This window comes from Pezoporus occidentalis, unplaced genomic scaffold, assembly GCF_034315485.1.
Source record: "Pezoporus occidentalis ecotype Australia unplaced genomic scaffold, CSIRO_AGI_Poc_V1 ctg67, whole genome shotgun sequence".
NCBI classification, from domain to species: domain Eukaryota; kingdom Metazoa; phylum Chordata; class Aves; order Psittaciformes; family Psittacidae; genus Pezoporus; species Pezoporus occidentalis.
In genome coordinates this window covers 2,848,259-2,873,948 of record NW_026916019.1, presented here as the reverse complement: position 1 = coordinate 2,873,948, position 25,690 = coordinate 2,848,259, and the positions used below count along the sequence as shown (strand labels likewise).

The 25,690-nt window shown below is 37.9% G+C and overlaps 1 protein-coding gene across 6 annotated transcripts in view; it reads right to left on the bottom strand.

The window, feature by feature from the left end:
• Positions 1 to 25,690, bottom strand: part of ZDHHC14 (zinc finger DHHC-type palmitoyltransferase 14) — a 124,409-nt gene that overhangs the window by 77,274 nt on the left and 21,445 nt on the right. For 5 of the 6 annotated variants that reach the window (XM_062640896.1, XM_062640898.1, XM_062640900.1 and 2 more), the window contains exon 1: positions 24,536 to 25,404. The exons of the other annotated variant lie outside the window; for it this stretch is intronic. In XM_062640896.1, coding sequence (XP_062496880.1) covers positions 24,536 to 24,786 — 251 coding nt within the window. In that variant the 5' untranslated portion in view covers positions 24,787 to 25,404. Of the gene's footprint in view, positions 1 to 24,535; positions 25,405 to 25,690 lie in introns of those variants that run through there. 6 annotated transcript variants of the gene reach the window in all.

Below are 25,690 nucleotides of genomic sequence, written 5' to 3'. Positions count from 1 at the left end.
ATGTGTTTTTATCTGCACATTATACATTTTAATACTAAAAAGCATAAATATCTTGAGAAGCCACCTTGAGAATAATTCAGTTCTGGTATCTATATTCATTCTTTAGTCAGGAGGGGAACAGTGTGCGTGGTTAAGGCACTACGATCCTGTGGAAAAGTAGCAAAGGCAGTTTTCATACTTCGGCTAGAAGTCAAAAGTACTATTTACAAAAACCCATTAACATTTGTTTGTTGTGTTCAACAGTCAGCCAAAGGGTACAGTTTATGAAAGACAGAGGAAAAAATAGATCCTAATTTGTCTAGATGCTTTGTTTTTAATCTCAAAGGGAAAAACATAATAGGAAATGCTGTCAATTCCTATGAGAAAGCCTTCAACTTTTAAATCACTAGCAATATCACAACTGCGTTTTTCCTCTAGCTACTGCAAATCTTTCAAATATTATGCCTGTTACATCCTGCAATTGGTCTTACTTGTTATCAAAACTGAAAAAGTAAGTATAAATTCAGAAAATAGCTCACTGTCTGAACACTGAACGTAGCTTTCAAAAATGAGGTTAAACCGTATCTCCAGGCAGCTGCCAATAAAAAAGGCGGAGCACATAATCCTACCCCAAAATGGTATGAATACTTAAATCTGCATACAAAATACATCATACTTCCTATTTAAGTTGAAGAGTTACAAATCATTAGAAGGCCATCTCTGCATTTGTTTGAATTTTACCATTCTCAGACAGGATCTTACTTAAAAAAAAGAAACTGTTTCATGCAGGCAAACATCTGCTTATACAAATACTGCACTAAATGAACTCTGAAAATTATTATCATCCATCTGGACCACTACTTAACTAATAAGACTTTGCTTAATCTCTTCTACAAATAATTTCATTAAAATATACAGTAAGTAATATTATTCCTTTCAATAAGCCAAATACAAAAGTTACCATCTTTGCTTAAAACAAACAAACAAAAACCCACAACACCCCACCCAAAAAAATCCCCAACAAACCAAACCAAAACAGACACCTTCTTGGAAGAAATGCTTCTTCAGAGTATGTGTGTTATGAGCACAAACCCAAAAACATAATTTGGATTAATTTTTACTTTGACAAGAGTTGCTCACATCTCTGCTGACTAACAAAAACATTTGCTTTCCCATGCAAGCTGCTACCCAAGAGCAGATTTTAATAATTACAGTGTTCAGAAGAACCCTTGGATTTGGACTCTTACTCTCTGAAAAACAACACTAAAAGTTGCTCTGTTTACAAAAACTGAAAAAAAAATTACAAGTGCTCTGCAAAACTGCTTTATCCACTCCTTGATCTTTAACTAGACTTGCTTTAACATCCTTCACTCTCCTGACTATGCACTACTGATTAACTCTGGACAGGACTCCACAACCTGATGTCAGGTTCTACAGACAGCAGTCAAATAAAATATCCCAAAATTAGTTTTCTTTCGTGTTCCAAGGTGTAACCCTTACAGTCAAACTCTCAAAACCACAGTATCATCTATAAACATTTCTACAAATATAGCAAATGTCATCCAGAAAGGTCTTATTTCCTGTAGACCTTTCAATGAGTCTACTGAAAGCATTTCACAAACCCTTCTTCTTCTATAAATGTCTAAATCCCAGCAGGTTATTGGCAGGCCACCAAAAGTAAATCACTGTGCAAATAGCAAGACAGCTAGGGGCTATATGTACAAAGTGCTCAAGTAACTGAGTATTTCTCCCTGCATATACACAAGACCAAAACCTCCTGCTGTTACTGCCATCACAGATGAGAAAACGCAAGTGCATTTATGACATGGGATGTCCAGTGGCGTTGAGTGATGGCCAATAAATTCGTAGGAAATAGATTTACTGCTACTACTGATCAAAGAGGAAGTGGGAAAATGAGATAATACTTTGTTTTGGTCACACCAAGCCTAAGTTGACAGTTAAGATATTCATACAAAGTATCACAGCAAGAGGCTGAGACATCACCAAAGGTCAAGATCTGCATGAGCAGATGCACCTGAATTGCCAACACAAAGATGACAGTGGGCTTTATGTAATTCTGTGTCTTCTATGACTGTATTTACTTCTAGTTGTCTCTGACTCATTAAGATACCTTGGTTGTTCTGTCCAGGTTTAGAAAGGAACTGTTCTTGTAGTCCTTCCCTCCCTTTCCTTTGGGTTACCTCAAAAATTGGAAACGGCATGGACAGTGCATTCAGAAGCTGCTGACAAGGTAGACAAAAAAGTTCTGAGATTTTTATTTCATTTTTTTAGTGGATTCTTCTTAGAAACTTTTTAAAAAAGCCATGGCAGAAATGGAAGATTAATTTATGCTGCTTATATTGTAAATAGTTCATATGAAAACAATCAATCAGAAGCCAACCTAGTTTTACACTGACAACAAAGTTAGATATTGGACATTGCAAAGGAGATTTTACAGTTGATTTAATATTATCCTCATTATCTGATAGAAAGGAAGGCCCAGATCTATTTAAACAACATCCATACAACATAACCTCACTCAGCTGGCCAAGATCCAAAGTACAAGATCTCCTCAAACTCCACCTACAACACATACAACACATGACAACATTCCATATTGCAAAAGACATCCAAAGCAGAGTTTGATTCAGATTTCCAGAACACTCTGCAGAGATCTATTCTGTTTAATTTCAAAGTCTTCCCATCTTCCACTCTTAAATGCACACAAGAAAACAGTTATACAAGGGAAATCCTTTATTGAACCACCTTATATTTTGCTGCATGATATTGGCAACCAATTAGTAGACAACAAATCCCCCCCAAAAAACATGGAACAAAGTTTTACTTTGTACTTGCATTTATTAACTTGGGAAAAGCCGGGAAAGAAAATCCATGGTCTCTGCAGCAGTGCTTTTATTATGCCAGAAAAATTCTCAGAAGTATTTAATTTGCATTTTTCAGTTATTTCGAGAGGACAATGTTACAGATGAATATCAGAAAAAAAATGTGCATTTAAAAAAAAGTAATAATCTTTGGTAACATACAGAAGTGTAGGATAATGCAAAACATTTAAAGTTAAAAAAGATCCACACAGGATTTCAAAAGAAGGCAAGAAAAGGCAGATGGAATAAATTAATGAACTTCCTCATCAAATGTTTCTGCCTTGAATATGCCAGCGATTACTCAGTGTAAACCTAATCAAAAACTTAAAAGTTGCAATGATAAATTATAAAAAGCCAACCACCACATATTGTTAGTTTCAGAACCTTCTGGTTTACATCAAAGGACTCATTCTCTTATCACAAAATTCTGTAACTGAAATATATCCATGAGTATTATTATATCTTTTAGTGGGAATGAAACTGGCTGTTACTCAAGTGATGCTATACTGTCCCTTTCACAAGAACAGAGGAACTAAGTTAGCTGTGTTGTTGGGTTATTTTTCAATCAGTGCTTCAGAAACACAAAACAGTCTAGTGCTACTCCTTCTTCAGCATCAAACTATGTGCTGTTGGTAAATCTCACACACAAAATCCAAGTATGTTAAGGGCTGTCAAAGCAGGAAGATAAAATAGGTACTCTGGTGACAATATTTTTGATCTAAAATGACAGACATAATTCTTTCATTATGAAATGATACAGAAGGAGCCTATTTTCCAAAGAATTTTACCAATTACACTATACACACCTAAAACAGGGACTAAACGTAACACAAATCAATGCAAAAAAACAGCTAACAAAAGAGAATAAACAAAGCTGTACGATAAGAATGTGCTGTAAATCACATGACTGTCAGAGCTATGATGGTCATTTAAATCTCACAGTACAAAAAAAAGTTTTTTACAAACAACTGCCTACTGGTTTAAAGGCACTGAGATACCTAACAGAGGTCTCTAACACAGGGTGGAGAATTATGGCACTATCCCTTCCATTTGCTAATTCTCAAATATGTCCAAGTGGTAACTACAGTATCGACTTTTTGTCAGAAAAAATGATAAACTTCTGGAAGGACCCAGCTGAAGGTGGTCATGGTAACACCAAGCACTAATTGGTTTGTCCAGCACAACACCTAGTACACACACTGCCTCAGTAAAGCTTACAATCAATTGCATTACCAAATCTGAAAACAGAAAACAGGTAACATTAGTTTTTGTCTTTACTAAAGTACACCACACTTTAGAGGGGAAAAAAAAACAACAAACAAAACCAAACAAAAAAACTACTAACCAAAGGGAAAACAAAGCAAAACAGGACAAAGACTAGATTAGTTGCAAAGTCCCAGTGTCAGAAGCCATGTTAGGCGTAGAGTTAACTCATTTTGAGCTCTCATGCATTTAAGAGAGTGCCTCAAAAGCAGTTTTTGAGTAGACACATGGTGAAGTTGTGGAGGATAAGAATATATATATTTGAACATACAATCTACAGACAATTAGAGTCTTTGTCTCTACTTAGGCAAAAGCACAATTACTGTGAAAGCACAGAGTGGGAACATGATACCAGGCAGTTATGATCCACTCCTATCCCACAGATTTTTAACATTCAACTAGGAAAGCTTTAAAATTTGAAACTTCTGTTCCCTACAATTCCCACATAGTCCCTTTAACATTAAATGTTAGCCTTTTTGCATAATGTAAAACGTGACAGCCACAAATAGAAGCAAATAAAGACTAAAATAGCTTGGTATCCACTTATCCAAAAAGACCTCTTCTCCCCGCTTTCTAATGCTTCACTACAGCTCGGGTCACAGAGAGACATGGGAGCTGACTCCAGCTGAGAGGGTAACTAACCCAATCCTCTTCATAAAGGATAAAAACTCACAATCAAGTCCGACCTATACAAACTAGCTTGTTCACAATATATTCTGAAGCTAAGCACAGCTTTCTCCTTTGCTAACAAAGAAATAGACAAAAAGTCTGGCTGACTGGCAAGCAGGCAAGATTCCACATGTTGGTAAACAACTTACAAATTAATTCTAATAAAATGGAGCAGGTCAGCTGTTTGCTTATTAGCTGCTGAAGAGACTGTCAACAGTAGTAACAGAGAGAACACCTAGCTACAGCAGACAAATGAGATCTCAAAGATGTGCAAAACAACAGGTCCAGAGGTGGTTGTTATCTATCCAAATTACTTATTAGAACACTCAAATCAAACACAGTAATTACAGCCACGCCACAAGATCCAGAAGTGTTCTCTCACCATCACATTGCTCCCATGCCAGCTTAAGAGGTTATTTCCCATAAAAGCTCTGACAACTTGTCCCAAATATACTTCAACTGTTTGAAAGAACCAAACTCCCCTCCACTTGCCATTGTGGACCATTCAGGTAATGTCAATTCAGCCCATTCAGGACCATTCTGGTAATTTGTTTGCTAATGCTTTCACCACTTGCCTTTGACTATCTCAAAGTTTCCTTGTTAAATTGAGGTTTTCATTGCTCATTCTAATTCCAAGGTAACACTGGACAAGTAAACCTCCTTAGACATGTTAAAAAAAAATCATAAGTACTAATTCATTAGACTTCAGAAGTTTAGTAATCCAAACAGTAAGAATGGATTCCAGGAGCACTTATTTTATGTAGGCCAAAACAAACATTCATGTTTTCACACACTATTAATTTTTAGTATCTCTCTCACCAGTGCTGCTGAAACTCACTGGATGGTCATAACACATACTGTAAATTCAGGTATTTACTCAATGTATCACATGAAAGTGCTTTGAAAGTTCTGCAAGTTTTGCATCCTACCCTTGATTTTAGTTCAATATATTTAAAATATCAGGCCACGCTATTTCTAATAAGGTGACTGTATAAACTTCTCCAGTGGCATTAGATGTCTACAGGCAATAGCCCTTTCCATGTTTATGTAGCAAAGACAAGCTGGTAAGTGTACACACTACAGTTCCAGGGCTTCCTAGGAACTATACACTATCTGAGAATATAGGTAGACAGAAGCTAAACACCCCTCCTGATTACTTGGTCCCATCTACTTCTAGCCATCCAAGCAGCTGTGGACATCATCAAGCAGTTTCCATCTGCCACTTTGTTCAAAGGGGAATAAAGGGGCCTAACTCTTCCCTACTGCAATGAGATAAAAAAAATAAAAAAAAAAAAAAAAAAAAGGAAAAATGATGCCCAGGCCTATAGTACTATTTGTTCCCAAAGAGCCTTCAGGCTTTGCAAGACATGGGATCATGAATGTCCTTAGCAGGCAATAACCAAATTTTATGTGTACTAATGGAATATGATACTTCCTACTAACAAGAAAATACATTTATAACAAGTTGATTAACATGAACATAGGAAAGAGCATGCTTTACAATAAAATTATTTTTTTTTTTGGTATGCAGTAGGACTGCAAAGAACCATCTGGTCAATTTGGTAACCTACTGAATTTTTCATGTCATACTTCATTACCTACCTTTCCTAAGACATCAGTGAGTATTTAGGTTGATTTCTTCCCACACTTCATTACCTACCTTTCCTAAGACATCAGTGAGTATTTAGGCTGATTTCTTCCCACATTAATAGTCTACTATGATAACTAAGCTCTAGATTGTAGTTCCTTTTAAAACTCTTCTATATGAACCACCAATAGCCCTCCCCTTTTTGAAAGCTCAGAAGTCCTTTCTAATACCACTTCTACGTAGCAAGTTACAAATGGATTATGTAACTAAGAATTTAACTAACTGTCCTAATCATGTTCTGCTCAATATACAATACACTCCTTCCTCTCCCCACCCTCAAGAAAGTTTCATTATTAATAAAGACAAGAAAAAGAACAGTTTCAGCTAAAATCCTTCTAATATCTCATAGATATTATTCCTGAATAAAGGTAGTGGAACCAAGATCAGCTCTACATGAACCATTTCAGATAAAACAGTCTAGACTGCTTGACATAGTTAGAAGTTTTTTTGCAAATTCCACAATCTTCCTAGGAAATTTATTTCAGTCCTTATCTATCTTTGTGCTTGGAAAGGGTTCTTTTTCCCTAATGTCTACTAACCTCTAACCTGAATACTTCCTGATGAAGCTTAAGAGTCAGAAATTCCTGTCACATCCCAAACAATGTGGAGAAGTATTTATTATCATCCTACATACCCAAAGGAAATCACCATGACTCACTCATCATCATCCTCTCTGGGCAAAAGAAATCCCAACCTTTTTTAAGGTACCTGGGGTGGTGAGAGGGAAGGAGAAGGAAGAAATGGAAGAAAATGCCAGTTTTACCAATAGGTTCCCTTATTTTGAGAGAGATAAAAGGCTAGAAGTTCAGAAAATTGAAATAAAAACTAATACATTTTTCAATTTAACAACCTAATTTACCTATTGTTAGGAAAGCAATGCCCAAGAGAAGACAGCACCTTTCATTACATTGCCCTTACACATCACCCCAAGCACAATAAGGAATTTGCAGATAGAGACCAGTTCTTTAGTAAAAGCAACAGAAAACTCCACGTTCAAGTAATTAAACACATGCCATCTACAGTAACAGTTTACACTGACAATAACAGCATTTAACAATTTTTTGTACACATCATAAGCGTTGCCTGTGATCTCTTCCAAACATATTAAGATTTCACTTCATAGAAATGGCCATTCAAATCTGAAAAGAATAATCTGGTCTCTGCATGGATTCTTAACACCTGGCACCACTCACTGGGAGTAAGTGAACAAGCTATCTGGCTAGGGTTTAAACTATGACACCATGTTTGTCATAGTTCAGTGCCACTGAGAAAGAAGACCACTCATACCCAACAGACTGCTCTTTACAGAAATTTTTACTGTTCTTTTGCACAACACAGAGCACACACAATTTGTTGAATTGCTATCCTGCATCTAACCAAGCAACGCTGCAAGTAGAAATGCACTATCCTGAGGAGTTTCATTTGACTAGGCTACTCTGACTACTGTAGTACAAACTGAAAACAAGAGTTGCTGAAGAACACTTTAACACATAAGCATGTGAAGGGGAAAAAAAAATTAAAAAAAGTCTGAAGATTGGGAAGTAAAAACACAGTGTTATTCAAAAGATATTTTTGGCTTAATAAACACGATCTGAAGAGCTGGTCTTCAATTTGTAGTACAAATTGTGCTACAAACTCCATCTCTAGAACATAACTAGATTTCAGCTACTTCTTGGGAAAGGATGTAGTATGTGTGTCCCCAGCAGAAAAGGAAAAAAAAAGAAAAAGAGAGCAAGCATATCACTGGGACTGACACACCCATCAGTGGTCATTTTCTCCTTTGGAAAGACTCCACGATGTATCAAAGTTCTCTTACAGGTATACCTTTATTAAACTGGTGACATAGTTGGGTTCACAAACCAAATATGAGATCAAAAAAAACAAACACCGAAGACTGGGTTCAAAGCCCTCCTATATCAAAGTCACAAATAGCACTCAAATTTAACTGATGTCTTACCATAAGAATAAGTCAGTCCCTTTAAAACTCTGCTTTCATCAAATGGAAAAAAAAGTGTGTTTGTGGATGACTTTTTATTTAAAGAAAATTACAGTGGAACCTGCCAGTACAAGAGTAGATTGCATTTGGCTACCTTAAGGGGACATCCTCCTCATTCATTTCCACAGCTGCTGAAATTCCCTCAGTGCCCTGAGGGTCCCAGCTTTAAATGAGGGCAGCCAATGGCTGAAGGGTCAGTACTTCTGAAATGCATTTGCTCCCACTGCTCAGAAGGATGGCTGGACACAGTGACCTTCAGAACAGGGTTCAGCTTTTTTCCCAGGCATTGTGCAAGAAAAATAAACTTGAGATGGCAGGGAGCCTTGATAACTAGCTGAGGAAGCAGCCAGTGCCAATCCTACTGCAAAAACACTACTCCAAGCCATAGTGTAATAACGTAATGATAAATTACAACAAAAAGCAAAGCAAAAGCAGTTTCACTTCTCTGATCTGCCAGCCATTTACTATTAACTAGTTTTTGTGCCTGCTTTTCAACACAGCTGAGGAAAGTCTGTATAGAGCAGAAATTATCACCCTGCATGTCTGTCACACACAGGCACAGACCTCTGGCCCTTTTATTATGACCACACACAGTTAAACAGTACTTTGAGTTATTTATAATTTTTTCATGTGTATTAGACCAATGCTGTCACTGAAGAACCAAGTTGATCTCCCTCAGTGTCCTCCACTGGTAAATGAACTTTAGTCCACTTTAGTCAACACAGCTATCACAAGGTGGGGTCATCTTACAAACTGAAAATAAATTTAGAACTATAACAGATGACCAAAGCTAAAGTAGCAGTAAGTTTCCCACACCTTCAAAACAAAAAATATTAAATATTTAATGCTAACATACAGAAAGCAAAAATGAAAGCTGACTGTCGGAATTAGAATACAAAAATACAAGCAAATGCAAAAGTAAAAAAGTAGGTTCTGAGGCACTACAATAGAAAAATTAAAATTGGTCAATATAAGGCTGGTATGCCTAATTACCAAACTATCTGCAGGACCTTACCTTGTGAAAAGCAGTGCCTTAAGTGTTAGAAGATTGTTCTTTTGAAACGTAAAGAAAGCCCATGTAAAATGGTCACAAAATGAAAACTGTCTGCATTAAATACCGTTACACCATGGACTCTGCCAACCTAAATTTGCTGCGAATTTCCATTTCACTGGAACCCCGGCAATTTCACTGGTCACTTTTCTATTTCACAAGTTTGACTATTCAGATGTACTTAAATCCAATAGCTTCCCTTTTACAACTTGTTTAGAACTTTAACTGAAAGGCAAAATGCTTATTTAGGGTTACAAAGCAGGTTTTTTCTCATAGTAATTCCTATACAAGCAACATTTAGACCTACTTAATCAAGTATTCTGTACCATGTTAAAGACAGATTATGTATCAAGCCATCTTGGTTTATACAACAGAGCAGGAGCCCCTCTGTGCACAAATATTCCCATCATGGCCTGGGCTGTCCAATCCTGCTCATTCCTGGTTGTACTTTGTTGCCTGCAAAGACCATCCCTGAACCTTCGCCAGTTTCTCCCAGCCACCCACACTATGAGAACTGTGAAAGATAAGTGCTTCCCTCCTCAATTAGAGGCACATGGAAAAACAAAAACAACTTTAAAAAACTCATATGCAAGACTTGCAGAAATTAGAAGAAAATAGGGCAAGACTACAATACCACTACAAAATGAAGCCCCCTGCCTTTACCTCTCCCACCCCTGCAACAAGTTCAAGAGCTGTTTTGAACAGAAGAAAGAGGCAGTGCTGCCCCTGAAAAGGGCTGGAGATAGAAGCATCAGTCCACGGAACACAATGGTAAAGAGCAAGCATGTATAAGGTATTTGGAAAGAGAAGGAGAAACACTGATTTGAGATGAGCATGTGAAAGAGAACAGAAACAGAACCTGATTGTGAACTTAATGGCCTAATAATTATACACAGAACAATTCTGCTAAAACTGTAAGATTGCTACACTGAAGACTACCAAAACAAAATAAAATGCCAGCATGACTGTATAAATTCAATCTGATACCCGTCTGCCAAGCTCTCCTTCCCCTGTCATATGCTTTATGGCAGAGCTTTTAGTTTCAAGACCCACCCCCAACCCACCAAGGAGCCCTATTTTACTTAAAGCTGTAGGTGAGAATGCACTGGAGATGAACTGGGGTTTAAGTGAAGATTACTTTTGTAATACGCAGAAGTGGAGGCTGTGGAAACTGGAAGATGTGGGGTAAATGAAGCCATTTCATTGTTCTTCGTTTATGCTGCCTGTAGCCACAGATGAAAGCATCCCCACAGAGCAGAGCTTAGCCCTAAAAACAGTTGTGCAACCAAACTCAGGAGTAGGCTGGCATTGCTCAAAACTTTAATTTCAGTGAGAGCTCTGCAAAAACCTCAGAGAGGCATGCCCAGCACAGGCACAGGTTTCAAAGATTTCACATCATAAACATCAAGTTCCTAGCACACACAGAAGACTCAAACTTGCACAGATATCAATACTTTTATGAAGACAACATACACCTTTGAGAGACTGTCACGCTTGCAGATTCCTGCCTACATATAACATTCAGAATAACCCACTATGTCTCCCATATGTAACCCGCAAGTCTGCCTCCTGGGTATTTCCCTCACTATCATGGCACTGAAAGTAAAAAAAGAACAACTTTATTCAGAGCCACAGAGCCTTCCCATCAGCAAAGATTAGCAGAAGAAAAATCAGGAACAGTAAGAAAAGGGAAAAGTATTTCACAACTGAAAACACACAAAAATATTTTGAAACCTTACAGCACTACTGGTGTTACTGTCCTTAACAGTTCTCTTTTCTGGCCTGCTCTTATAATACATAAATTACCAAACTCCAAAAGGAGTCTAATAACAAGGTTTATGCACCATGCTGTCATTCCAAGAGTTCTGAATTCTGTGCTGATAAACTAGAACTGCCGGTGTATCTCCAAGAGCCACTTCAACATCTCATATCTCTGCACAACTATATATTTATTTTTCACTTTCAGCCTCTGAAGTGAGAAAGATGTTGGTAGGACACAACACAGATAAGCAACTTGGGTGTTGGAATTAAATAATCTCAAGGTCCTTTCCAACTTTAACTATTCCATGATTCTACAAACTTTGACTGCAGTCTGACTCTGTCTACAGTACTGGATACACTAATAATGGAAAAATCCAGATTGTACATCAAAAGTTATTACTAGCTTGCTTATAGGTACTAACCAAATATGGACAGAGTGCAACTGTCCCTCAAGTAACTGAAATTAATTTCCAGAAGGAAATGCTACAGCAGATAAGTGAGTTCCTCCCCACTGCTTATCACCCTGCCCCAACGGTTCTGCTTGCATTGAACAATCTTCCGAAATTGTCAGTCTTTTTATCATTCAGACTAGGAAGGCAAGCACAGATGGATGTACTCACTCCAGATGAATAACAAAACCATGCAACTACAGTTGATCTGTAGGGATCAACTTCAGTGACAAGTGGTATGCTCCCTAAATCTTTGATCTCTATTTTGCAGCCAGAAAGAATACTTGTAATAAAGCTCAAATTAAAAGCTTATTTCAGTGACATTGTTATTTCAGTAATAGTAAATTGCCTTTGCAACAAGTGTCCAACAAGTGTCACTTCTTTTGTATTGAACTAAGAAGCAACAAACCTATGTTCTCACAAATGCCATTTCTTTGTTGCAACAGAAAGGGTTAGTGCCAAAAACTGCTTAAAAAAAAAAAAGGAGTTTCAGAACAGAAAATAAACTTAGTTTTGCCAAGAACAGTCAACCATTGGCTAATACTGCACCTCCAGACTTCAACTGTTAGTTAAAGTTTTCTAGGATTCAATAACAGAAAGGTATGTGCATTGGGAAGGGCATGTTTACCTTTCAGTCGAGCTGGATGTCAGCCCATAATAATTTTACTTACTGGGATCCTAGCATATCAGACTGTTTAGATTTTCACATTCACAGCCAGTTGCCTGCTTCCCTCTACTTTTGAGTATGAGCTGAGTAAAAAAGCAAAATTATTTTATACAACCCAATCTCTATATGCTTTCCCCTGAAATGTCCTTCTGCCCCCAGCACACTTTTTTTGGTATACTCAAGTACTGGAAATGAGATTCCAGCTTCCAGGGAACAGCATTTAAAAAACCCCACAGTGCACACAGCACAGCCTGATACTGAAACGATCTGGGGTTCATTACATTACAGGGGGTGAAAAAAAAAACAACATATTTTACTCTGAAGAAGAACACTCACATCAGTGATGAGAGATCTCAGAGCCTCAAGGTAAAGAAAAGAGAGCTTCCTGAGCTTAGTATCTTGTAAAAGAAGAATTATTAACCTTTCAAGGTCTTACAGTAAATTAATCTCTGTCAGATTTCAGTCCACAACTTCTTCCCAGTCTTCTCTCTATAGACAATTCCTTCTGCTCTGATTAGCTTTAGGTGTCTTATTTTACAAAAACATTTTAAAGGCCAATTCTTTTATCACACTGTGAATAGAGGCATCCACTCCAACTTCCTCTTGCATGCAGGCTGTTCAATTTTCCATTTACTGCTTTATGATTCTTCCCAATGCTGAAACTTTCAACTTTTACCATACTAACCAGCAAAACAAAAACCCAAGCAAGTGGGCAGCTGAACAGGACTGTGAAGAAACAGGCAATTTTCTTGCGCTGTTTGCTATCTCAGCTGAAGTGTGGGAGAAATGGCAAGGACTGAGAATACTCATTCCCTGGTTCAGTTCAGCGTATTTTGAGCTAACTTATCTGTTTTTATACAAACTAAGGTGAAGAAGTATTCATAGGCCCTCTATTAGAATACATGGGCTCTGCAATCTGGATATGGGGAACACAGACTATATAGGCAAGGATGCAGGAAGAATTACTTCAGTTACCACCCTTGTGTTGTGTTACAGAATTGGGTATAATGTCTTCATTAAAAAAATACAGAAAAACTGTAAGGCACTAACAACTAAGGAGTACTTAATAATGTGTTATCTGGAAAATGCGGCAGTTAAAGTTCTGTAAAATACAATTCAGTTACTTTTAAAATAAAATAAGGTTAAGACGCCAGAACTCTGAAGATTCTCATTAAGCAACTAAATAATAATTTGGGTAAGCCTAAAGATGTTATGTCCGTGCCCTCACAGATGCCAAACAACGAACCAAGACTATATAACACCAAGTTTCCTAAAGTTGGGATACAATTTCAAATCACAGCTATGCTGATCTGACGAACTCCTCCCTTTCACATCCTCCCTTGCACTATTAATAACATTTTTCTGGATTTTCAGGAATTCACTTCAGGGATCTAAAACAGCAAAAAGTTTTTCTCTGTGTAGAAGAAGGGCAGGATTAGCTTTCAGCAGGAAGGGAACTCCCTGAAGTGGTTCACCACTAGGTGTAAAAAACAGAGCCAGACAAAAGAAGCAACGTTTGAGGCCTGGGAGAAGGGAAGAGGTGGGTCCATTCTTTTCAGCAGCCTACAACGATCAGATTAGTCTCACTGCAACTAGGCCTGATAAACAGAAAGGAAACTGGGATGTTCCTATGAAATACTCTAAAGTTTTGTTTGAATTCATGAGCAGTAATAATCCAACCTCTGTCCAGGCAGGTCTACAGGCACGAAGCGCACTCTGGAAAATGGTGCTTTGAATAAGTGGTATAGGGATATGCCCCTTTGGCTTCCACCAGCCTGAGAGAAACTTAGCAGTGATAGCTACTACAGCATGTAAAGATTCAGATATATTTTACTGAAAAAAAATATGCTCCACTTCATTTAAGCTTTCTCCTCTTATTTCATTTCCAAATTGTAATCCAGAACTGGAATTATTTACTTGTTTGTTTAGCAAATCCAATGTTTAATAAAATGCTGCTGCTTACATGATAAGAAAATACTAACTATAGTTCAGCAAAAACCAGACAAATAGTAGAGGGCAAAGCTTGTTTAGGAACAGCAGATAAGTGAAATAAAGCAGAAAAAGAACCTCCAAGAAATGCTGGAAAATGCACTTTGTACTGAGAAAGCCATATTCAAAGGTGAGAAAAGGAGAGGGGACAGAAACAACAGCTATGTCTATTCCACTTGCAAATTTTTAAGTTCTGTTGGACTGAGACTTTAGGTTCAGATTCTAAGACTACATATAACTGAAGTTCTTGTGAAATAGGTAATGTAATAAATGGGTTATTAAAACAATCTCACTAGATATACCTTTTGCTGTCTTATGGGAAGAAGTTCTCAGGTTTTCACATGTAACAGAATGGCTGAGGTAGAATGGGACCTCTGCAGACAGAGTCCAAAGCTAACTCAAAGCAGAGTCAGAGGAGACTCCTCAGGTCTACATCTGGCTGGTTTTCAGAATGCCTGTAGCCTCTCTGGGCAGCCTGTGCCAGTGTTCAATCATCCTCACAGCAAAAAAGCCCAAACCAAATAGGCAAACAGACAAAACCAAAACAAACAACCAAACAAAAAACCACCCCAAGTCCTTTCTGATGTTTAAATGGTGTTTCATTTTGTGCTCATTCCCTCCAGGGCTCCTTTTTTTTTTTTTGAATTTTTTACTCGTCCTCCCCACTCAGGTATAAGATGCCCCCTGAGCCTTCTCCAGGCCAGTTCACTGAGGCAAATCAGTGAACTGGCCTGTACCCTCCAATTTTCTTTATCACACCATGCAACACATTTCATGTTCCAGTCTATTCAGACTAATGACAAAGTTTACTTGGGTATTTCTACACCCGATGCCTGTCCAGCCCTCAAACCAACAAATCATGTTGAATAATAAAAGTATCTCAAAAGTTGCATTTTTTCACTACATAAAAGCATTATGAGCTCTAAAGAAACCACACTCACAAGAAGCATGTCTCTTAAAGAGCTGCAATACTGATGAGAGAAAAGTCAACACTATTCTAGCTTTTACTTTTCTTCTTAGTGCTCAAATAGTTCCAAGTTAGGAAAAATTATAACTTCCACATTTTAAGCCAACACTAGAAAGCCCTTTTGCCAATGAAACAGTATTCGCTAAGGAACAGGCATAGACAGTTGTGCCACAAAAACCCACACCATGAGCATAAACAAGCATACAGCAAAACTTAAGTACTGTACTGGTCCAACAGTACTTCTGCTTCTCTACCCTGAAACATGGCATTCGTAACCAATGGGATATCTAACAAGTGCACTGAACACGTAAGACCAGGATTCCAATTTCCAGATGTCCAGATAGTTTAAAAAAAAAAAAAAAAAAAGCACACAAAATCTATCACAATCAGAAACAAAAATTTTGGATTACTATTTCCAAACCCAGCCAATGTTGTTAATCTAACTTTTAGTAATATACTGAGTGTTTATGCTAAAATAGTAACAAATTCCAACATAACTGTTCCTTGCTCTTAAGAACTAATAGATATGTATTAAGAAATGTATGTTAGAATCATGGAATAGTTAGGGTTGGAAAGGACCTTAAGATCATCTAGTTCCAAACCTCACAAATTTATTTCATACATTCACTCAGTGTAGACAATCTGACTGCCCTTAAACTGTAATATAAAATTCCTAAACTGCAAATTTTATGTGCGTTTTAACTTCCGAGTTCAGGTTCTCAGCTTTCAATTTAATTATCAGCATTCTATTCAATCTCTGTTTCATAAGACATTTTTGTAACAGTAAAAGTTAAAGAAGAAACTGAACCTACTGCATATTCACCACAATAAATGCATGCTGCTGGTAAGCAACTGCTTCATTGCAGTAAGCAACTTAAGGGGATGGCAGGAGGGGAAAACTATAAAACAAAACCAGCTGTGATCTCATTAGCCAAGCACATTATGTAAGACCTCATTAGCCACCATCCCACAATAATGTGAATAGACCCTATGGACACTGATGAAAAGGAAGTGATACAAATGCTGAATAACCATATAGCACCACAGCACACTGTCAACTTAGCAGTTAAAGTTCTGGAATGCAATTGGGCAAGAAATCCACTAATGTACACTGCAGAAAGCCCATTGTCAGGCTTCACAAATACAAAGCCCGCCTCGCCTAGTAACTGAGGTATGAACAGGAGTTTGACTATGAACACATACAACAGGGAAAAGGATGGGGCAAGTGTTACACGGAACTGAAATTCCAAAACAGTTCAGCTTCTTTCCCTAAATACATTTTACGTTACTAACATTCAATACTTCAATAAATCTGAACAGAATTTTATTTCTGGCTATTAAACACAGGCTTCATATTGATTTCTTGATTTTAGTGTGTCTCTTTGGTTTGTAAAATATTTAACCACTTCACATTTTTTGTATGAAGTTCTGAAAAAAAAAAAAAAAAGGGCCGTGATTATACAAAGTGTAATAAACTTTGGTAGTTCCAGCTGACTTCAGGGGATTTTGCCGCTTTTCCATCGGCTTTGCCAAATGAAAGACAAGAAGCACTGACATGTACAAACCTTCATTGGCAGCCTGTAACTTAAGTGATCATTAGCTACTACAGCCTCACTTAGAAGGACTCTCAATCAGGTGAGCAAAAATTTCCTAGATAAAGTTGTTACAACATTTTAAGCAATTTTTCAAGATGTTCCAGTATTTTAAGCCAGTGAAGTCTTTGGCTGGGCCAATTTGAAACAATCATGCAGCTTTTAAAGATAAAAATATTCTCAGCTTTCTCCTCTTTCTTCACCTTCCCATTAAGTAGTTCACATTTGAATATTACAACTATCAGTTTAATGCTGCAATAAATGGAGAGGCATTTCCGTTAGAAGTTTTGTCTTCTTGTTCTTAGCTCCCTGAAAGGTATAACTTAACTGTTAAGAAAGAATTTCTGTATTTAATGCCCAGTTCAAATTCCAGCATTCCAGTTTCTACTGAAGCTACAAATAAGCCCATATATTGTTAACAAAATACTTCTTTTCAGCTCCATGCTTCTCCTCTCCCCCCCTCTAAAAAAATAGAAAAAAAGGTGAATGAACCCGACAGTTTGGTTCAAGTTCTGTACAGGCTATTTCCCCTTTTCCTTCCAAAGCAAGATAGTTTCTCAGTCATCCAGATCCACTGATAATACTGTTTTGTGTTTTGTACAAAATGCCATTAACAAACTGATAATACAATGCAGCTATGACATAAATCACCTATCAACAAAGGTATTTTTTGCACTATTAGTCCAAAGTTGAACACGCGTAAAAAGAATACTTTACACAAACTTAAACATGTAACATGATTCCTGAGAATATATGTGAAAAAAAGCCCTAACATCTCCCTTTCAAACAAGTTATGAAAACTTCTGCAGGGTGATGTGAAAAGAGTTCCAGAGACGGTCACATGACAATGACCAGAACTAATAGAAATTATTTTTTCAATAGTGTAAATCTAGTTAATGTAACTCCCTTACACTGGTCTCCAGGAGATACATCTTATACCTTGGGCACACATCCATTCGGTTAAAGGGGCAAGAGTACCTGCTCATGAAAAGACAAAAGAAAACGGGCATACTATACAGATTATATAAACAATAGAAACCACAAATGTTTAAGTGATAAATTAAGATTTTATCAAACAAGTGTCACAAAATTACAAGTCTAACCTCATGTTCTGGAGAATGAAGACGTAGATAAGTATTACTCATCAGCATTTGTAAATATTTGAAGACATTTATATAGATAATAAACAAACTTTGAAAATTTCCTTTTTCCCCACTCTGGAAAGGATATCAAATATCCCAGGTGAGAATCTACACCTAGCTACAAGAACCATGCTGAGCTATGATGAACATAGAAAACCATCACCCAGCAGGCTGTGATGAAATTTCCTCTCTTTCTCCAACGGGTTAGAATGACATCAAGCAAAGAACAGCACAAACATTCACATTTCACTCTGAAGATGTGCATGTACCAATGGTCCAAAGCTACACAGGGATTTCCTCCAGGTCCTGAGAGGACATGGTATCTGAGAAGCCAACATCACTTCTTGCACTGTTACACTCCCTGTTTTCATTGTCCCCCACCTCTGCAAAAAAAAAAAAAATTTTAAAAAAAAGGAAAATAAAAAAAAAAAAAAGAAGTGGAAATAAAAGTAGAACTATAGGGGAGAAAGGAGGAAATTTAAAGACAAAAACTCGTGTTCAAAACTTATCTTCTCCATGAAACAGCAGATAAAGGCCATCAACTAAGCTGAATTAAAAAAAAACAAACAAAAATCCCAAACCAAAACAACACTGGAAAAAAAGCTCTTTAACACTTATTTTGGAAAACAAGTGAAGTGTTACAATATCATAAAAAGCCTCTGTAGTTTCAGGAGAACTAAAGAAGGTTTGACTTCCAAAAGTAAAAGAGGTTATCCTCACAGAATTTCACTCTGAAAAACTGAAGCACTTAGTCATTATCCATTTCCACATAAATAGATCTAGCCTTGAAAAGTAGAGATGCATGACCTAATATCAAATGTTACTGGTACATCTCTGGGTGAAACAACTTCAATTTATATCATGCTATTCATTCAAAGCAGGTTTAAAAGTTTAAACTGAGGTACCTGCTCAGTGAAGCGCTAGTTTAAGTTAGGGTAGTACAAAACTATACCCTTTTGGCCAGGGAGAAACTTCAGCAGCCATGAACAGATAGATCACTGGAAACTTAGAAGAGATGGATTACATAATATTTTTTTTTGTGATTGAGGAAAGTCCCTTATCAAAGGAAAAAAATATTAGATATACTTTGTACCTGAAAGATATTAGATTCTGCAGCTAACATTTTCAGGGTAATTAAAGTGCAAAGAATAAACAACATCTGGTTAGAATGCATGCCATCCCTTAGGAATTTACCGTATTATTTGGTACTTCTATATAAATTCAATACAAAAAGTAAACCCTGAAAATTACAATTGCTGCATTCCATGTCTTTTTCACAAAACTGTCAGAGATGTATAATATGGCAAAATGAGAAACAGAAATACTGCTTTGGTTTAATGTTAATGACAGATTATTTTTAAACAAAGAAAATTGCAGGTTGGGGGGAAACACCTATTCATCAGTGCACTTGCCTACACCACTTGCACTATTAGGCAGCTACTGCCTTTCATGTAGAAAAGGACGCAATTCTCTTGTTAAATGATCATTCCAGTTTATATGCCACAATTTTTGCTTTGAAATCCATTTTGACATCTTCAGCAGGAAATGTTTATAGCAGCCTTTAATACCTGAAGTCACACTGATAGCACTTCCTGCTAAGGAACTCGTTGTGTAAGGACATCAAAAGATGCAAGTAAGCTACTCGTCCTAAGAGCAGAGGAAGAAAGATAAAGGAGGCTTATCAGATTAAGAACATTCCACCTAATTGGCATAGGACCTCACATTAAGAATCCACCTCTTTCAAGACCACAGAACATTCGCCTTAAGACGATGACAATTGTTGATACCACAGTGAAGATGCTCAGCTTATTGACTTAAGTGTTTACACATAGAGGTTTGTCACAGTGAGCAGTGAGTTACACCACTTTGCCATAGTACGTGCTATAGAAGTTCAATACTGAACAATCTACACTGCACCCGATAGCGTGACTCATAAATGTCCTCCAGTCACACTGGTTTTCGGGGTGGGAGGCATGGAGCAGGTTGCCAGTGACTGCAAGAGCAGACAGAAAGCAGTGATTTGTATGCACATGCACATGGACAATCTCAGTTTAAATAATTTTCCAGCATCCTTTTTGAAAGACAGTGCAATTACACAAAAATTAAGCGTTAACCAGCTCAAAAAAAAACCAAACCCCAAACCCTCCAGTTTGTTGAATCAGTGCAAGTGTTAAATGGTATCAGAAGTGATAGGGCTCTGACTCACATTTACAGAGAAAAAAGCTGCACTGCATCAGCCCTTCCGGCATCCCACCATCTGCTCCAACTTTCTTCCAGAACCACTCACCCTGCAACTGAGTTGGATAGAAGAAAACATGACTGTGCCTGAGTCAATTCAGTTCAGTTGGCATCTTCACTTAAACCCACCTTTTATGGGAAGTTTAATTTGCCTGCCTGACCTGAAGCAGCTCAGGTGCAGACATGTTCTCTCGTGCTACCTGCACCATGAGGTCCAAGAAAAAGGGAGCTGGCACACAGAAGCAGCGTTAACTCACAGTAGTAATGCAGCCAAACTCATCTACCACTGCTCTGGAACCTGTGAAGCTTGTGCATTCATCTAAGATTTGCCATTTAACATCAAGATGTTTGTTTTACATATCCTGCTGTGTTAAATATGTCATTCAGCCTCCATTTTGCTTTACTGTAACCTACAAAAATAGGACTCCAGATGACCATGGAAATAAAGGGTTCTTTTCTCTTTTGACTATGCATACCTAGCTGCATAAAAGCAGTACGAAGTGCCTTAGTTTTGCCTCTCTATTGCACCAATAAAGGACTTAAATTATGTAAATACAGCGGTTGAACTGGCTAAGTACAGCAGCGAGATCTGCCCGTCAGTTATGGATGTTGTCTTTGCTCTGGGGAAAGGAATTTGTTTTCCAAGCTTTCATGCAGCTACTTTACATGAGCACTGAATAGTTTAAAAAATATATATGTCTGTGTAATGAGGCAAGGCAAAGGAAAAAAAAGGAAGTGCAACACAAAGCCAAATTTGCAAGAAAAAAAGAAAAAAGGCTGAATATCATAGGGTTAGAGTTAGGAAATATATTTCCAAAATAACATACCCAAATTTTAAAGACAAAGTAAATAATTTGCAGTGCCTCATCTTGAGCATTTTGAAATAGGCATTTTTAAGAATACCTCAAGCACAGCATCCCTCTTGGGACCCAGAAGTTCTTGCAATAATTCATGTTACGTTTAATAGATAAGTTACAGAAATAAAACTGCTTGTTATTTCCATTCTCTACCTCTGGAAAAGCAGGGAGGCAGGAATTATAAATATTTTACCAGCTTGAAAGCTCCTAGATTGTTGTTTTCTTTTAAGCAAATTCTGGCTTACCTCTTCAAAAATGAAAATAACAGTGAAATGACAAAAGGGAGAAATGGTGATGTATTTGGAGTATATGAGAGATAAAAGTCAACAGAGAGAAAGGAATAAAACCAACCAACAGTAGGTACTGGGAAAAGTAGGCAGGAAAAAGCACAGGAGTATAAATACAAAAGACTGCAAAGGCATGGTTCAATGTCAAAAGCTATACAGGTCAAGATGCATGACATATTGTTTGCTTTTGGAGAACTAGGGTTTGTTGACTCAGAGACATGTATTTCTCCCCTGGACAGGATTCCATAGCACCTGAGATGTAGCTCTGGATGAACGGGTGTCAACAGTAAAATAAAAGGAGGGTCGGGGCGAAATCATGTTGGAAGAATGAATGAAGCCAAAAGAGTAAAAGACAACTGTTTATGTTAGCATGATGCTTCCCCAGGAATTAGCTGTCAAAGTCCTACCCTTCCTACACCCCCACTTCACAGGCTGCAACCGGGGAATGACTGGGAATGTGATGAGTACCTATCTTCCAGTTTCCGAAACCAAAGGAACAAAATCATTTATTTCACCTGTAGCAAAAAGACCAAACAATTGCAAGAGCATACAGGGTGTCTTTCCTCTTCAATGACAGTTTGACCTTACAGTTCAGACACTCCACATGCCCATTTAAAAATCACTTTGACCCACCTGTACACAAACAACTGAAACACATTTCTGTCATTCTGGTGGTTAACGAGGAGCACCATAACCAAGTCAGCCAAATAATGGAAGTGACACTAACTCCTCGAGATGCCATCAACTGATCAATAAATAGTAACTTCAGATTATTACTTGGAAACTGCTTCAAGAGAACACTTTTTAGTCAGAGATTACCTGTTTTCATTCTAAATCCCTTTTCATTGTAAAATCAACAACCTTCTGCAGTCCAAACATCACAAATGTGCTCAACACCATTCTCATAGTCTTAGGGTTTGTTTTTTTTAATTAGCCTCCAGAGGATGAGTAATAATTTTCCAGTGCAAGTGCTTTTTAAAAAACAAAGCCTACCTTATTATTATAAAAATAAATTATCATTGCCACCCTCTACTTTGATTTTCCTTAAAAGGAGAGTGCAAGTGATACAAGAATGACTCAAGACCAGCAAACACACACACACACAGAATTTATATAGTTACATAAAGCTGAAGATTTTTCCCTGCTTCAAGACTGCCAGTTAGAATAAGCACCAATTATATATAAAAAAATGCTGCAGCTTGACTAAAGATGTCGTCCATCACTCCAAATAAGCTCAAAGACATGACAGAAGCTGTAGTGTTCAACTTTGGTAGGTACACATAATTCACAGTAGTAATGAAATTGGAAGGTGATGAACTGCTAGAAGCTCATCCTGCTTTTGCAGTTCTGAATCATGCAGCTGCAGAGAATATTTCTCTCTGAAGCAGCCAAGTGTTAAGACATCTAAATAAGCTATAAACTGTAGCTTAATAAATAAGTTTCACAATCATGATTATAAAACATTACAGTTTTGATCTCACATTTACACTCTGGTATTTGCAGGCAGTCCAGCACTTCCCTTCAGAGGCTCTGCTGAAGGTGATGAGGCTGCACAGAGATGCAGATATCAGCTCCCACCCAAAAGCTTTCCAAAATTAAGCCTAATCATGACACACAGAATAGAGTAGCACGCAGTCCTGATGCAATACTATCAGGTTACACCTTTAACACCCCTTTAAAACCAGGAAAGTAAACACATTTGCAGTATATGGATATCATATTGACTGTTATTTCAGCTACTCAAAGCATATTCAAGCAGCTTTGTAACGTCTGCATAAGATTCACAATTAAAGCATCACGCTAAAGTAACCTGAAGCCCACTGAAGACAATTCATTTGCTGAGCTCACAGATATATTCAGCAACTGGTCACCTGCTGAGCATTCTTACCTTCTTTACTACTATCAGTATGTTAACATGGTCTGCATTTAACTGGTGCAATTTATGGTTTGCTAACAGCACTGGCATCTTCCTGGAAGACACCAAGTAATGAATGACTTTTGTCATTCAACTGTATCACTCATCAAAGTGAACATAATTTCTGAAAGCAGCACTGAAGCTTACTTATACATAATAGTTTCTAGTCAAGAAAATAGTAAGAGCTGTTAATACATAATTTGAAGATTTTTTTTCCTGCCACAAGCCAAGCTACTATAGTTTAGAACAGGTAAAACAGCATTAACACTTTAAAAATAATTCAATTATTACTACAGCCAGTGTTTTTGCAGTGTGAGCATCTGGGAACTCTTTAAAAAAAGTAAGTCGAAGCATATTGTCCATATCATGTGCCTAATTCTTTCTTGCCATACATATTTCATTTAGCCATTCCAACATAAGTGCAAAAATCAGTATATCTGATCTGCTGTCACCGTGTGTCCACTTTATATAAATGAAAAGGACTCCAGAAGATTCAGAGCAACAGAGAAAAAAGCCCTAGGAGGACATCAAAAGCTTGCTTAAAGAAAAGCCCAAACTTCCAAAACAGATACAACTTAAACTAAGACCAAACTCACATACAAGTTATAATCACAAACAGAAAGTAATGCTGTTACCTAGCGGCGGAAAGCTAGGTATATGCAAAACTGCACATGCTAGGTATATGCTCTTGGTTTTGGTTTTAGTTTTTTATTGGGTTTTGGTTTTCATTTTCAGTTAAAAGCATGCCTAACCCATGAACTGATGAAAGATACCGCTTTCCTTGCATTTTCTGTTACAAAAGGTTACAAAAGTATTTTTGCACCTGCCAGTTTTGATTCTCAGCAGAGTAACTCACAGACAAGAAGGTACATAACTTCCCGACCATCCCAAACCTGCTGTTTTACACTCTTCTTGCAACATCAGCAAGAGCTGGAAACCCGTGGCATGAAAACCCTACAACCTTAATCCACAAACATCAGTTTTCCACAGTGTGATAACCAAAACTGGATCCTATGCCCCCAGCATCTTATCAGGTAATATTTTCAGTTATATAAACCAACATTAGCTGAATTCAGTCAGCATTCTCCATGATATCTGGCTAAACATGGTTAGTTTCCTTTCAGTCAGAAAACAGGTAACTAGAGAAAGATAAGGAAGATACAAAGACTTTAATGTCACTTACTCAAATGCAAAGAAGAGTCCACTGGTGACCAAGATGAGAACAAGAGTCAGATAGAAGACTCCAGTCTGTCGAGCCATCATTATCCTCCCATTGCAGAAGAATTTGTTTCTTCCAGGAAAAACCTCCCATTTTCTCTTGGGAACCGATTTCTTTTTCTTATGGGGAGACTCCATGGGAGACGAAGAGCTGTGTGTGCTGATCTGACTGTATTCACAGTCTTTCATGGGCCCACTACTACCTCCAGGAGTCATCAAGGGAGAGTAAAATGTGGGGAGAACCCCACCAAAAATATATACAATATATAAATGTGTGCAAACAGTCTTCCGACCAAGACAGCCCTCTCCACCAGCCCCAGTTAATTAAAAAAAGCAAATAAAAAGATGAAAAAAGAGTCTCTACCAGGCTAGCAATAGGTGTATCATGCAAACACCACTTAACTCCTCAGAAACCAAAGCTGTCACATCAGAAACGCTTGACAGGGATCCTTCCTTCAGCTTCCTCCATCAGTTACAAAACCACCATGTAAGACAATCCTTTTTAAAACAACTTATCACAAAACAAGAAAAAGGAAATTAAAAAAAAAAAAAAGAATTATAAAGCAGTTAGTCTGTCCAAAAAAAAAAAATTAGTCTTTTTTTTTTCCAAGTTTATTTTCAAATGGGAAGATTGTTCTTTCCCTCCCACGCGCACCCTGAGAGAGCTCTCCGAGGGTCAGAAGGTTGGTCAAGGCAAGGTTTAGCAATCGAGTTTAGCATTCATAGAGATTTGTTATAATCCTCCTTCGCGCAGCAGATTTCACTGCTAAAAATGACCATTCCTAAAACGTTCCCTCAAGAAAGGCGCGGAACAGATCAGTAAAGAGGAGGAAAAAACGAAGTGGGGGGAGAAAGGAGCCAGGCTGCAACTCCAGCTTCCGAGACACTTCAAGCGCTCTTCTCCCTGCCGCCGCAGTTAGTTCAGGGCGAAGCGGCCGCTGCTCGCCGCAGAGCCGGGGTCGCGGGTCTCCCCGCCGCGGGCGCGCCTCCCTGTCACAGCTCCGCCGCAGGGGAGTCTCCCGAACCCGAGGCAGCGCGGGGCAGAGCCGGTCCCCGACAGACAGCAGCGCCCGGAGAGCAGGTCCTCATCCTCTGCCCCCTCCCCGCAGAGCCGCTCCCC